This window comes from Saccostrea echinata, unplaced genomic scaffold (genome assembly GCF_033153115.1).
Source record: "Saccostrea echinata isolate AGI-Se365-2 ecotype Australia unplaced genomic scaffold, CSIRO_AGI_Sech_v1 ptg000002l, whole genome shotgun sequence".
Taxonomy (NCBI): Eukaryota; Metazoa; Mollusca; class Bivalvia; order Ostreida; family Ostreidae; genus Saccostrea; species Saccostrea echinata.
Window position 1 is genome coordinate 31,045,957 of NW_026889751.1, and position 14,865 is coordinate 31,060,821.

The 14,865-nt window shown below is 34.5% G+C and overlaps 1 protein-coding gene across 4 annotated transcripts in view; it reads left to right on the forward strand.

The window, feature by feature from the left end:
• Positions 1 to 9,013, forward strand: part of LOC133177478 (solute carrier organic anion transporter family member 2B1-like) — a 32,086-nt gene extending 23,073 nt beyond the window's left edge. For all 4 annotated transcript variants that reach the window (XM_061312496.1, XM_061312495.1, XM_061312498.1 and 1 more), the window contains 6 exons: positions 697 to 861; positions 4,705 to 4,879; positions 5,070 to 5,220; positions 6,080 to 6,237; positions 7,007 to 7,071; positions 8,086 to 9,013. In XM_061312496.1, coding sequence (XP_061168480.1) covers positions 697 to 861; positions 4,705 to 4,879; positions 5,070 to 5,220; positions 6,080 to 6,237; positions 7,007 to 7,071; positions 8,086 to 8,414 — 1,043 coding nt within the window. In that variant the 3' untranslated portion in view covers positions 8,415 to 9,013. The remainder of the gene's footprint in view (positions 1 to 696; positions 862 to 4,704; positions 4,880 to 5,069; positions 5,221 to 6,079; positions 6,238 to 7,006; positions 7,072 to 8,085) is intronic.
• The last annotated feature ends 5,852 nt before the right edge of the window (positions 9,014 to 14,865 follow it).

The following is a 14,865-nucleotide window of genomic DNA, read 5'->3' on the forward strand; positions in this document are numbered from 1 at the left end:
TGGCGTATGGGGACTTTGATGTACGTTTACTACACCGCAATATTCCCTAAGAAGTTGTACGACTAATTATATTTAATGTTATAACAACTGCATGTTAGCACGCAGGCTAGCTAAGCGGACCTGAACAGCCCCGACTAAACTATACGTTACGTAATAAAAAAAAATTCTAATGCAGGCTCAACTTTGTTTCAAAATTATTTCTAATGCATACTATGTTTATAGTTATTCATATTGGCAAGCAGAAATACCTCGGATTTTTGAGAAAGAAACCATGCAACAATGATGGCGGCATGATGCCGAGAAACTGATGGTAGAGATGAAATCGGTTACCAAAATTATACATGATAGCGAACAAATTAAAATAAAAGGAATTAAATAAGTACCGCAGCTTAAAAGATCATATACTTTACCAAAATTATTGGATGGCAAGAATGGGTACATGGTAGATATAATCAATTGACATTTGTTAGATAAACAACTGATTATCAACATAGAATTAATATTTGTGGCTACAAGATAACTTTTATTCTATATAGGCACTTTGAGGCTTCCATAACACTCCAGGAAATCAAAAATCATTCTTTAAAAACAATAATTATAACTGCCAGAATAATGTTTATAATGATTATATGGAATGGACTGTTGCAACTTTTCAAATCAGTAATTTTGAGTACTTCTAATGTTTTTATTATTCAGACCTGATACGGAAGATAATCCGGATCCTATCTAACGCCCGGTTTACGCTTAATATGTTTGCTTCTTGCCTGGTTCTATTTCTTGTCGGGGGTTTCATTGCCTTTACACCAAAATACTTGGAGACTCAATTTTCTGTTCCAGTGTACTACGCCAATGCTTTACTAGGTGAGTATCAAGAAATTATTCCAAGAGTAATCATACTTTAGGCACACACAAAGAAGATTTAATAGCGATTCTCTGTAACCACTTAAACTTCTTTGCCACGCATGGCCACCGATTTTGATGAAACTTTGCCCATTATTACAACTTGACACCAGAAACATATATCAAATAAAATTTCGTTGCTATGTGTCTTGGTTGCCATGGTAACAACCAGAAAAGTTGAAAAAAATGAGATTTTCAGCTACTTTAAATCTTTATTAAGTCTTAATAAAGACTAAGAAAAACAAACACACTTATTCTCCCAAAAACATGACACCTTGTTACCACTTATGCTATAAAGAAACTATCTAGAATTTATCTCTAAGTAAGTGGTAACCATGGGTACATTTGGAATACATTTTAGATGCTGAAAAATGCTGAAAAACGTTCAATTTTCACAAATGATAGATGTTACATGATCAAACTCAATCAAAAACCTAAGAAAAGCAATGAAAAATATTTTCCTTATGTAATTAGGTATTGCCAGTATTATTCTAAAAATAACTCTCATGGTTGCCATGGTAACACAGTGTCACCATGCAAAATCTGTTGCTATGATTGGATTAATGCTACTATCTTGAGGAAAAACAATAAAATTCATGACTGGCACATATACATCCTTAGGACCTTGCAACACCGACAACATAAGAAAAATTGAGATTAATTGTTACTTTGCAGTGTAACCATGGAAACAAAGTACTAGTTGTTTAAAGTGATATTTTTTTGCTGCCTTAGGAATTTACTAACCTTTTAATCAAGAAACATATTATTTGAATCACCTTGAATAGTACTTATCTCATAGAACTAAAGTTGAATATCATATATTGATAAAGGTTGTTGAAAAATACAATGCTGTTGCTATGGTAACCAAGAAGAGAAAATGTTCGATTTGATTAATTTTATGTCAATATTAGACCCTATGTGCCAGCTTTTTGCATCCAGTTAGAGATTGGGTGGTAGTCAAAATTGAAAGTCAGGTTAGTTGTTCACATATATCAATCATAAAAGTTTTGGGAATCTACATACAAGGGCACGTATCCAAGGAAACAGAGTATTTTTCAGATTTTTATGCATGTTTTTTCGCCTTATGTCCATAGCAACGCACTATTTAAAGAACTGAAATTGAATTTTTTGAAATGTGAAAATTAGGGTCACACCTAGGCCTTTAAAAATTGATCATCAGTTATATAGAAATATGCTTTTTAAAAAGATAGGATAAGATTTAAACACTAAGAGAGTAAATTTAAAATCCCTTCATGGTATTAAAACCATGGCAACCATTGCCAACCTATAAGAAATATCATATTTTGTCCTTGGTATATGTTACAAGGATCTCTTGTCTATTATTTGCTTGCATTTCAACCTATAATTGTTTTTATTCTTAAGTGTATGACTTTATAAAATTAAATGAACAAAATTATTACTTTTGAATACTTTGTTTCCATAGTAATGTATGTTATAGTTGATTTACCAAACATGTTTATCATGCATTTAAGACATCAGACCTTCAACTTTCAGAAACAGTCATTGCCACTTGTTTGCTTTGCTGCAAACGTTAACTGTGGGACTCTGAACATGTTGAAAAATGCCATTTTTCAAACTTTACGACATGTTGCTATGGTAACCATGACACGTAGCAACCAGTTTTTGCCTGATTTGAATTTACGGTATCAAAGACTTTTATCATAGAGAGTATGGAGAAATTCTGAGACTATGCGTGCCACAGCTCCTATATAAAAGTTCAAGTGATTACAGAGAATGGCTCTTAAATTCAATACCCCTTTTCCTTATTCTTAAATATACTTTAACAATCACTCGAACTCGTAAAATTCACGGTTATGACTATATTTTATAAATTATCATCAGTTTTATATTTGGCATATTTTTCAAAAATTATTTCAATTTTTAAATTGATTATGCAAAATTTGGTGAGCTGCACATGTATACAATATATGAAAAAGAACATCAGATCGTTTATTTCACTTCTCTGTATTTAGATAAGTACGTGTGTTTACTGCCTTTTCAATCAGCTGCTGACGGTTTTTTTATACTTACGAGGTCAATAATCCAACATGGTTCTTGTCTGAAGAATCTTGTTGCTATTTCATATGTAAATACGGTGTGGTGATTGTTTTGTTCACCAATTTTGGATGGGACATTAACCTTTTCTTTTTTCTTTCCATCTGTCACGTGGTCAAGCTGGCTATCTCCAAAAATCACACAAATTCAAATAAGTTTTAACAAATTTATTTACAAAAAAAATAATAATAAAGAAGATTTCAAACAAACAACCACACTCTGATCCACACACTCTTCCACACTATTAAACAAATAAAAAATAATAGCAATTGGTAACCAATAATCCAACAATTAACCAGTTAACCTATTAACCAATTAACCCCGGGTATAGATTTCACGTAAAGTATCAATGCCAAACATATCCCACTTGAGTCGTCATCTCCTTATCTATGATTATCATTGTCATCATCACCATCATCTGCATCATCTTATGCACGAAAACCATGTAAGGTTTGCCAATAGTAAGTGTTCCTATATCGAGCTACACAATGTTACGTGGATTGACTTATCTGTATCTGTCCACCATCACTGAATCTTGACCCACACACAGCATCCTTCCGGGCCTTAGTCCTGAAACCTTTCGCTGTGTCTCGACGATCCCCTCAGCTTAGCGCATGTGTCCAGCACATGTCATACCAGTGTCCTTGACGCTACAATGACGAATATTTTTAAGTCACATGTTTCACTAAATAATGTTTGGCAACACTACTATGTTTGGCGATTCATTCTCATAAATAAATAAATCAATACGTATAAATTATAATGGTTACCAGTAAACATATAACAAATTATTGCCAACATGGCGCACCTTACTTTCGAATTCCGGTCATTCACTTCCGCCCAGACATTTAAACCAAAATTTAAATGGACAAAATATTTCACATAATGTAACAAATTTGAATACAAAAAAAAATGCGTACAATAACACCTTTAAACTCTATCGATATAATACAAAAGCCATTCGAACACTCTCGCTAACCGTCACACCTGACTGAACAACAGGTAAAATGGTGAGAGCTGGTCAAGTTCAAAAATAAGAACGAATACGTATTCAATAATAAATTTACCAAAAAAAAACTATATACATAACGAATATTAATAATTTTATAAGTAAATACTTACCACGGACCTGTCTCCGTGCCAAAGTCAAGATACTGATTGTATGGCTGCTATTTGCATGTACACTAGCTGCTTCTATTGTAGAAACGTGTCTGCAGCTACGCTTCTCTGACGGGAATGACCAGGCCTCAATTGTTCTGGTCGGCCAAGCTATTTTGCAAGGGCTTATGGGTAGATAGGGCATAGGAACAAAGCGCGGGAAATACAAATACTATCTACAAGTATAATTATAGTGATTGTTACACCATCTCTAGTTTCTTTTACCGCTGCAATGAAACTTATTGACCCCTCTAGTGAATTTCTGGCCTGTCTTTCAGGTACTATTAATAATATTTGTTCCCGAATAATTTGGGTGGGACACTAGTTATGTTTGTTATCTTTGTTTTTATGTTAGGATTCTCTTTCAATTGTGTCCAGCTCTTATGAGACATTACTATTTCTTTTAAATAAAATTTACGTCTTTCAGTTGTGAAGAACTGTAGATCATAGCTTGTTTTAGACTTGCCTTTTTGAAAATATGGCGTCTCTTCATTTCAGGTGTGAAGGTACTTTTGTCCAGCTGTTGTAAGATGATAGCCGTGTTTTATTTCAATGTCTCTTCTCTTTCAGGTGTGATAATACTTGTGACAACGTTTTGTGGGAGTTTAGTAGGAGGTCTCTTGACCACGTTTAAAAAACTCCACCCCTACACATGTATCAAGTTGGTAGGATCCTTTGATCTATTCTCCATCATCTTTCACGGACTGGGATTCGTTCTTGGATGTCAGAACCCTCGCATTATTGGGTACGTACATGTCTTTTCTATCCACTAATTAAATCATTCTCGTCACATTCTACAAAATCTGGTAAAGTCTAATTTTTTTTTTTTATTCGAGGGAGTTGCAAGGGCAGTCATCTGTTTATTTAGTAAAGTGCACATGTCTTCTATTTTTGCTTGATTTAATATTACTGAAGTAGAAATCGTCATGTTGCAGGCTGGATAATACAGTAGCTAATTCAACTTGTTTGAATGCCTGTAACTGTGATAGTACGGTATACCTTCCCGTGTGTGGTTCAGATAATAGGAATTACTTGACGCCCTGTCATGCTGGATGTGGAAACAGTATTTCAGGACCAGAGGGCATTGTAGGTCTTCCAAATGAAAAAAATATAATAATTAAAATTATTTAAAATTAAACATAAAAATTTGAAATAAACGTATTTACAGGACAAGAAACCTTCTTAAATGGGTAAATGCTAGGGGGTAAAACATAAATTAAAAACAAAATTATTATAATCTCAGAGGAATATTGATTGATTGATTGATTGTATGTTGTTTTACATCCCATTGAGAATTTTTCAATCATATAGAGACGTCAGCATATACCAGTGAAGGGCTTCAAATTTAGACCTATACTCAGCACTCAGGGCCATTGAGCAGTGAGGGTTTTTTATTGCCAACGCCTACCGTGACACTGGACCTCGGTTTTCAATGTCTCATCCGAAAGACCCGTGACTTTTACTTCTAATACCATGCGCTTAGCGAAGGAACGGTCACTACCTATGTTTACGCCTTAGGTCTGACGCGGCGCGGCGAACGAGAATCGAACCCGAGCCTCCCGATCAGAAGCGAACGCCCTCTATTAGGCTACCGTGACCGGTGGGAGGAATATTGAAATATTATTTCAAAGGCTGGATGTACATAAACTATTTTTACATCAAAGTGTTTCTTACTTTAAAAATCGACATCGGTAAAAGTACATGTACATTTAAAGCATTGGGACAAAAGTGGGAGGGGAATCCCCTTTACTTTTTTTTTACTTTTGCTTTACTTTTTTTATCCAAAAAGTAAGCGTATCTAGATCTGTACACTATTTTATTTCAAATACGCAAAAATAAAATGGATACTTTTGTCCTAAAAGTTTCTAATCTTTTATCTCTTAAAATAATATTATAAACTTAAGTAAATATCTAAGCACTCGGATTTCGAAAAAATTCTTTCTAGGCCTACACGAACTGCACGTGCATCGAGGGAGTTGGAACGGCGACCCCCGGGCTGTGTAAGACGGACTGTGAAATGTTTTGGCCTTTCCTGATTCTGAGCGCCGTCTACTGTTTATTTGTCTCCATCTGCATTGTTCCCAGCATCATGTTCAGTGTCAGGTGCGTGGATCTTCCATAACAAGTACGAGAGCTGTCCCAAAACTTGTTTTCGTCATATTTTAATGGTCTAATATATACATATAGTATAACATTCGTAATTATTGTGTATTGTAATGATTTTTATATGTTTCCTCATCATCGTCTATATCAAATTGATAAAATAGTAGTATTATCGCACACCTGGCAGTGTCGTCCATGTAAACGTTGCAAGATGTGGAAGACCATCGTTTTGTGATGAAAATCATGACGTTTATGAATTTGACTTAACGTCGGACTGGATCGTGCGATTTTTATATACAAAATATTTATGCTGATAACGTTCGTACTTTATTATGCATTGCTTTTAATATATTTACTCAATCATGGTCCATTTATTAATATTACCGCAAACACTTGGCAGTGTCGGTAACGTAAACAAAAATAGCATGTGTCCACATGCTTTTTGGACAACCCTCGTACATGTAAAACCTATGTAATACCAGTCCCTTCACTGTTCAGCAAAGTGGTAGCGCCGTTACTATTTTTAGACATGTCATCCCCTTTTCTTGAAAACATCTCGAATCCACATTGCACAAAGAGTCTTATATTCTAATTTATCAAACTGCGCCATACTTGGTGAGAATTTGAAAAAAAAATCTTATATTTTGAAATTCATCTGATCAAACGAAAACATTCTTTTTTTCGGTTGTTAATTAAATGTGTCTTTGGTTTTTTTTTTTCTATTCTTGACACAGGTGTACGATGATCTTTTTTTCTGCTCTTGCTATAGATGTGTGTCTGATGAGGATAAATCCGTCGCTGTAGCTGTGTCCTCTCTTTTCCAGACTATTCTTGGTAAGGACTTCGTGATTATGTCGCATTTAACATATACTGACAATGTTAAGAGCCATTCTCTGTAATGTAACATGCATAGCATCAGAATTTCTCCAAACTCTCTCTGATAAAGGTTTTCGATAGTGTAAATTCAAATTCAGGCAAAAATTGATTGTTGTGTCATGGTTACCATGGCAACAGGCCCCAAAGTTTGAAAAGTTTGCAAAATGGCATTTTTAAACATTCTCAGCGTTCCATGTTTAATGGAAACAAAGTATTCAAAAGAAATAATTTATTCATTCATTTTTATAAAGTCATACACTTTAATAAAATAAAAGCAATTATAGGTTTAAATGCTACTAAATAATAAAGTTCCTTGTAACACATACCAAGGACGAAATCTGATACTTTTTGTTTTTATTGGTTGGCCGCCGAAATATGGCTGAAATATTGCCGACTCGGCGTTAAGCAATAAACAATCAATCAATCAATCTTATTGGTTGGCAATGGTTGCTATGGTATTAATACCGCAAAGGGATTTCAAATTTACTCTCTGTATATTTTAATCTGATCCTATCTTTTTAAAGAGCACATTTCTATGCAACCGAAGATCAATTTTTACAGACAAAACTGACGGGGAAAAGTAGTACGCAGGATATATAGCAAGAATAAAAAATGAAATACAATGTGTGATGTGTATTTAATTCATTACATTACTTGAGTTCACATCATCTATAAAACCTCTTAGTTTGTAAAATATATTCATGAACACAATCAAACAAGGCAACATTTTTGTATAAGAAATATGGTGGTCACCAAATAATAGTAATGTTTCTTCAAAATCGGTGAACATTTGTGCCAAAAAAGTTTAAGTGGTTAATATCTGAAAAAGTACAACTATGTATATTGCTAATGAACTTTCAAGAAATCGAGGTATTGTAATTTAAAACAATGCAATCATTAGCAATTCATCTTATTCATTTAACTGTGGTGATAATATGGTAAAATTTGTTTTCGCATCCCATTTCATTTAAGGATGGATGATAGGGCCAATGATAACCGGTAAAATCATCGATACTTGCTGCAAACTCTGGAGCTCGAATTGTTATGGAAAGGGCGCATGCGCTTTGTACGACATAGAAGATTTTCGTTATAAAAAATATACTGTTGAAATCATCGTTAAATGTGTTGTGGTTGTGCTGATTGGGGCTGCTATATGGATTTCTAGAAACAGAACAGACTGGAGTACGGAGGATGACGAGAAAAATTTCATTCCGGAGAAAGAGGAACTGATGGTCGGGGCAGAAAAAGCTCAGGCGAAATTCGAAATAAGTGATCCCATCGTGAAAAATAGAAAATCATAGGAATATTTCGTTTCTTACTTTGGTCAGTTTAAAACTTCATTTTTTCTAGAACAATATGCATTTATTGAGGTGGTATACATGTAGCCTTATATGTTTATCAAAACGAACTTTTTTATCAAGAGATAACCAAACACTAAAAAATAAATTGACAGGAGAATATATATAACATTATAAATATTATTGTAATTACTTAGTAATTAAACGTGAAGAAGACTTCTCTAACCTGCTGTTGTGAATTGTCATCATTTGTTGGGAGATTAATATTTGCAAACGCATTTTCGGAATTTTATCATTTCTTTTTTTCATTTATTAGTATTTTGTATGAGAAAATTCTTAGCGTTTAGAGAGTATGTTAAAATGTTTATATACTAAAATATCAAATCAAAGAAAATGTTATAATACCTTTTCTTCGATATTCAATAATCAGTTATAAAAGCATACTATTAACAATATGGTGAAGAAAATCTATGCATATGTAATTATTCAATGTTAGAATTAGAGACTCTTTTAATGTGTAATTCATCGCGCACATGTTTGTATTTTTATACTTGAATAGACTATATCAGAAACATATAAGTATTATTATTAATAATTATTTATTTTACAAATGGTTATTTTTATAAACAATTATTAAACAAAAAAAACTAGTTTTTCTGTTTACATTCATCAGACTAGGGACAATGTGGAAAATAAAAAAAAAGTTTGTTACATAAATGAAATATGTGGAGATAACGAACAGTATTCGAGCTCAAAAGTCCATTAAACACTACAAAATAGGAGCAGAGCAAACACAGACCTCTAAGACCTCAGAGGTGGAATCAGGGCCATGGAGGAGTGAGCATCCCCTGACGACCGGTCACACCCGCCGTGTACTCCTTGTCAAGATCGGGAAATAACGGAAAAATCCGTCAACAATCCAGTGTGTAAATAATGGCATAACAATTTGTATGAAAAACGTCAGTCAGCATTTGACTTAATGATAAATTGTATTTGCTGACAAGGTCATTGTATCGACCATAGAACTTACGAAATGATGACTTTAAACGAGACTGCTGATATTCTTGTTTCATCAACTTGTTTGTCAATAACTTACATCGTTCTAGAAATTGTTCATATGTAGAGCATGCTCTGGCGTATCGAATTAACTGAGAGATATAAATCCCATATGTAGGTGATAAGGGTATATTGCTGCATAATTAAGGGAAGTTGACGATTGAAAAGTAAAAGTCATCACATTTATCATAAAGCTTTGTTGTAAGATTGCCATTAATGTCTTTTTCTAGTAAAATATCCAAATATAAACAGATGTGTCAGACTCTGTGGTATCTTTTATCTCAAGCTCACCGGGACATATCGTGTTGACATAAGTATGGAAATAACCATTGTAAATTGACAATACGTCGTCGATATATCTAAATGTCGAGTTGAAGGCCACAAGTGTTTTCCCCTTTTCACGTAAAAGGTTTTGAACAAATTCTGCTTCATATGAATACAAAAATATGTCTGCTATGGTACCCATGGGAATTCCAATAGATTGTTGGAAGACCTGGTCTCCAAAAACCACATAGATATTGTCAATCAGAAACTCGAGCATCGTTTTAATGTCAACTTAAGAGTTCTTGTGTGTACAATTAGATTGTTTTTTTAACAAAGTAATTTTGCAAATGAACAATGACAAGGTAAGTAATTATAAATTTTCGAGTTCTATTTTTATTGAAAAAGCAGCTGTCAACGATGTCAGAAAACCTGGACTTAAATTTATCGTGGGGAATATTTGTATACAAAGTTGAATAGTTGTAAGTTTTTATATTGTTGATTTTGGTAAAATTTTGTGAAAACTGCTTTAAATTTTTTTTTCACTATTTTAAAATATGCTAATTCTAATCTTTTAGTAAAGAGGAAAAAACAATTGTGAAGATAAAACAGGATTCACGTCACTATCATATGATTCCCGGTAACATGGTTTAATGAAATTCACGAATGCGTAAATGATATTAAATGAAAATGCATAATATATATTAAATACAAAAGTATAACAGAACAAAAAAGGAAATTCTTGTGATGGAATTAACAGATGATTCTCGGTTGCTTTCAATGTAAAAGGTTTCGAAGTAGAAGTCCGGGCTTTCACATTTTCTTTATATCACTTGCATTTTCACACGTAAGCACTAGATAACCTTAACTTTTTGACAGCAGTATATAATTAAGCTATAAAATCAGATAAGTATAATAAAATTTTTATTTTTGTCTACATTTTCTAAAATAAAAAAGAATGTGGTACTCAAATATGACATATAAACATTTGCTGAAAATTATAGCTAAGTGCGTCTATTTATTTCCTTTTAAAATGCGTTGTCCACGATTCTACCGGGCTACCTCGTAGATTGTGAAATAGCAAATAAAATAGATAATTGAAATGAATGTGAGATAATTTCATTTAATTAAGTGAAAAATTATACAAAAGAACTCAACTTTGTTTAAGCTAACTAGTTTTAAGGAAGTCAGCATCAGGAGGAGTTAACTAGTACTGCAACTTCCTCCTCCTCCTTATATCCCACTGAAGTGGAAACAATAACAGCAGGTATACGATCTATACTGATCCAATGCCAACAAAGAGAAAGAGAGATGCCAAGGGGAAGGGTATTTCCAGCCAGGGGCAGAGGACATAAAAAAGACTTGCCATTACACCAGACAGCAAAGGTCTGGAGGAGCTGACGTAAGAGTTGGTCACCTCCCTCCTCCATGCCCAGAAACCCTCTGAGAGCGAGATTGATGCTGTGCAGGACTTGGGGGAGTTTAGGTCAGCCAACATTGGTAAATTTGAACGCTCAGATTTTTATTCAGATGTAAATCTTTTTAAAGTTAACTCCTGAACCAGAAGTTAGTTGCTTCGATAATGTAGGTCAGTATATGGCTTTGAAACTAAAGCAAAAAGTTTGGGATGGTCAATTTGTTTATTTAGGTTTGTTGTTGAAATCAGCAAAAGAAATTAACAATAGTTGGGGGAGGGGTGAAGGCGAGCTTGAAATCAGAGATAGAAGTTCTGAATTTTCAGTTCAAATTTCAGTAATGGTTCATACCTGACAATCGAAAAATGAACCAATACTTTCATGATTTACATGAGTATTATGTTTGAGAAGTACCGATCAAGGGCCCAAATAAAATTTTAAAATATATGCAAAAAATCAGAAAAGCTGACACTAGATGTCAAGGCTGGTTCAAATACGATGAGTTATATCGTCTCCTAAAAACTAGCAATCCTGAATCCTCTTGGGGGTATTACCAGTCAGGAATTTTGGCCACCATATGTGACCAACCAAAGTTTGTTAGAAAGTCAAACTTTATAAAGAAAAAGACGTTAATTGTAATCTAACAACAAAGCTTTATGATAAACGTAATGACTTTAACTTTTCAATCGCCAACTTCCCTTACTTATGAAGCAATATACCCTTATCACCTACATACGGGGTTTATATCTCTCAGTTGATTCGATATGCAAGAGCATGCTCTACGTATGAACAATTTCTAAAACGAGGTAAATTATTGACAAACAAGTTGATGAAACAATAATATCAGCAGTCTCGTCTAAAGTCATCATTTAATAAGTTCAATGGTCGATACAATGACCTTGTCAGCAAATACAATGTTTCATGAAGTCAAATGCTGACTGACTTTTTTCATACTAATTGTTAGGCCATTGTTTACACACTGATTTGTCGACGGATTTTTCCGTTATTTCCCGATCAAGATAAGGAGCACACGTCGGGTGTAACCGGTCGTCAGGGGATGCTCACTCCTCCATGGCACCTGATCCAACCTCTGAAGTCTCAGAGTTCCGTGTTTGCTCTGCTTCTATTTTGTAATGTTTAATGGACTTTTTAGCTCGAATACTGTTCGTTATCTCCACATATTTCACTCATTTCAGTATTACTAAACGATTTTCAGGTGAAAATTGTATGCTAAAAACCTGAAAAATCCAAATAAGCGCTATAATACTGAACTGTACATGGACACATACAACAATATAATTGATATTATTTTTATTCAAATAAATAAACATGTAACATGCTTCATTTTTTTAAATCTTACGACATATTGTATTATTATAATGAAGAAGATAGCTGTGCAGGAGTTATCAGTCTTCACAAAGAAATACAGGAGGTCCCCATAACACCAGGTGATATGGTTATCTCTAATCTCTAACACCAGGTGATATGGTTATCTCTAATCTTTAACACCAGGTGATATGGTTACAGTACAGGCAACGCGGATCCCGTATTTCCCGCGCCCCGTCGCGGTATAAACACAACGCGGGATTTGGCCTGCAGGTGAGACAGGTAAACCGCGTTCCCTCCGCGGGAAATTCATCACCTACCTATCCCCGCCGCCGTTAAATCATATTGTAAACAAACGGGAGTTGTCTCCCCGAACAGGAATTTTGCGAAATTCCCTCTTTAAAAAAAAAAATTCAAAACCCGCAGTGTATGTATATTTATGAAAGTATTTTATTTTATTTTGCAACAGTAAGGTGAAAATAATGAACAAACAAACAAAAATTGTAAAGCATGGATCCTGACTATTGTGAATATCTGATCAGTGAGTACCTATTCACTTAGCTTCACTAAGCATTCGGGGTATTGTAACGGTAATACCTTGTGCAGCACCCTGAGTTAGAAAAAATGGCACAACTACTGAAACCTGTATATCCTAAAGACAGTGAATTGCCAAAATTATCCAATGAAAGAATTACAAATTTTGATTTATTAGAAGCAGTCATGCATTGTGTAGGCGACATGGTCAAATGCGTACAATTAGACCGTGACCTATGGAGAATTTATGTCAGTGATAAGGAAAGCAGAGACAAAGTACTCATAGAAGGCTTTGATTTAAATAATCAGCACATTCAAGTTTATGACTCAAACCCATATTCCGCGGGGCTAGAGGATCCAGAAAGCGAAACATTAAAAATTACTATTTGCGGTGTTCCGCTATCTGTAGATGACACTGCCATCTATGAAATGCTTCATAAGCTTGGGGCCCATCCTAAAAGTGATCTTAAATATGAAAAAATTAGGAACCCTAAAAATAACAAAATGACAAGCGTCCTCAATGGCAACAGATTTGTATATATAGAACCTCTGGGACCCAACAAAGCTCTTCCACGCTTCAGCTATTGTGCAGGTCTCAAGTGCAAGATTTTCCACCGTGGGCAATTCGTAGAAAAACCGCCTTCTACTTGTACAAACTGTTGGGAAACCGGTCATTTTTTCAAGGCGTGCCAAAATGGACCCCGGTGCTCAGTCTGTAAAAATGAAGGCCACAAACCAGGCGATGAGGTTTGCCCGCAGTTCATTGAAAACAACTCAAAAGTGGCAGCCTTCGATGGGGAACAAAATATCCTTTCTAACTTCTACCCCTGTGACCTGAAAGTATTTGGAGAGCATTTCAAATCAGCTGAGCAGGCTTTCCAACTCACTAAGGCAATGCGTTCCGGTGATCTTGTGGCAGCGGAACGTATTCGCCAGGCTAAGTCTCCACTAGAATGTAAGTTTATTGGAAAAGCTATTCGTACATCTGATTCGTGGCAGAAGGATGCCCCCTCCGTCATGGAGGAAATTATTGTAGAAAAGTTACAACAATGTAATGAAATGAAGGATCTTCTCACTTCCTCCACTGCAGATACTATCTATGCCCATTCTGTGTACGATCAATTCTGGGGAACCGGTTTAAACGCCACTCAGACCCATCACACTAAACCAGAGGCATGGCCAGGTCAAAATAATATGGGTAAGATCATGCTTAAAGTTGCTGAAAAGCTACGTAAAGCTCCAGGACGCACATGGTCTCGCCCAAGGAGAGCAGGCTCCACCAATAAATCAAGTCAACAAGGTCTAGACAGCTACCTTAAGAGGTAACTATCCAGATAATGGCAAACATTAAGCTCCTATCATTTAACTGTAGAGGTTTGAATAATTATGATAAAAGATTAATATTATATGAATGGCTTAATGATATTAAATGTAATATTATTTTTTTACAAGAAACCCATTTTGTTAAAGATCGAATTAATATATATGACTCAAGGTGGCATGGCTCCTCTTATCATAATTTTTCAGATTCGTCACATAGTAAAGGTGTCTCAATATTATTTAGTAAAAAATTTTCGTTTAAAATTCTTAATGTTCATAAATCTGCTGATAGCAGAATTTTACTGCTGAATATTGAATATGAGAAAAGAGTTATCTCTCTTATTAATGTATATGCTCCAAACTCAGAAAATCAAAGAGAAGAATTTTTCAAAAAAGTTATGAAGTGGGTTTCCCAATACACATTAAATGATGAAAATATCATGCTTGTTGGAGACCTTAACTGTAAAGTTTGTAATGAAAAAGATAGAAGTGTGAAAGTTTTTAAAGATTTAATACAGAGATTCAATATGTATGATTTGTGG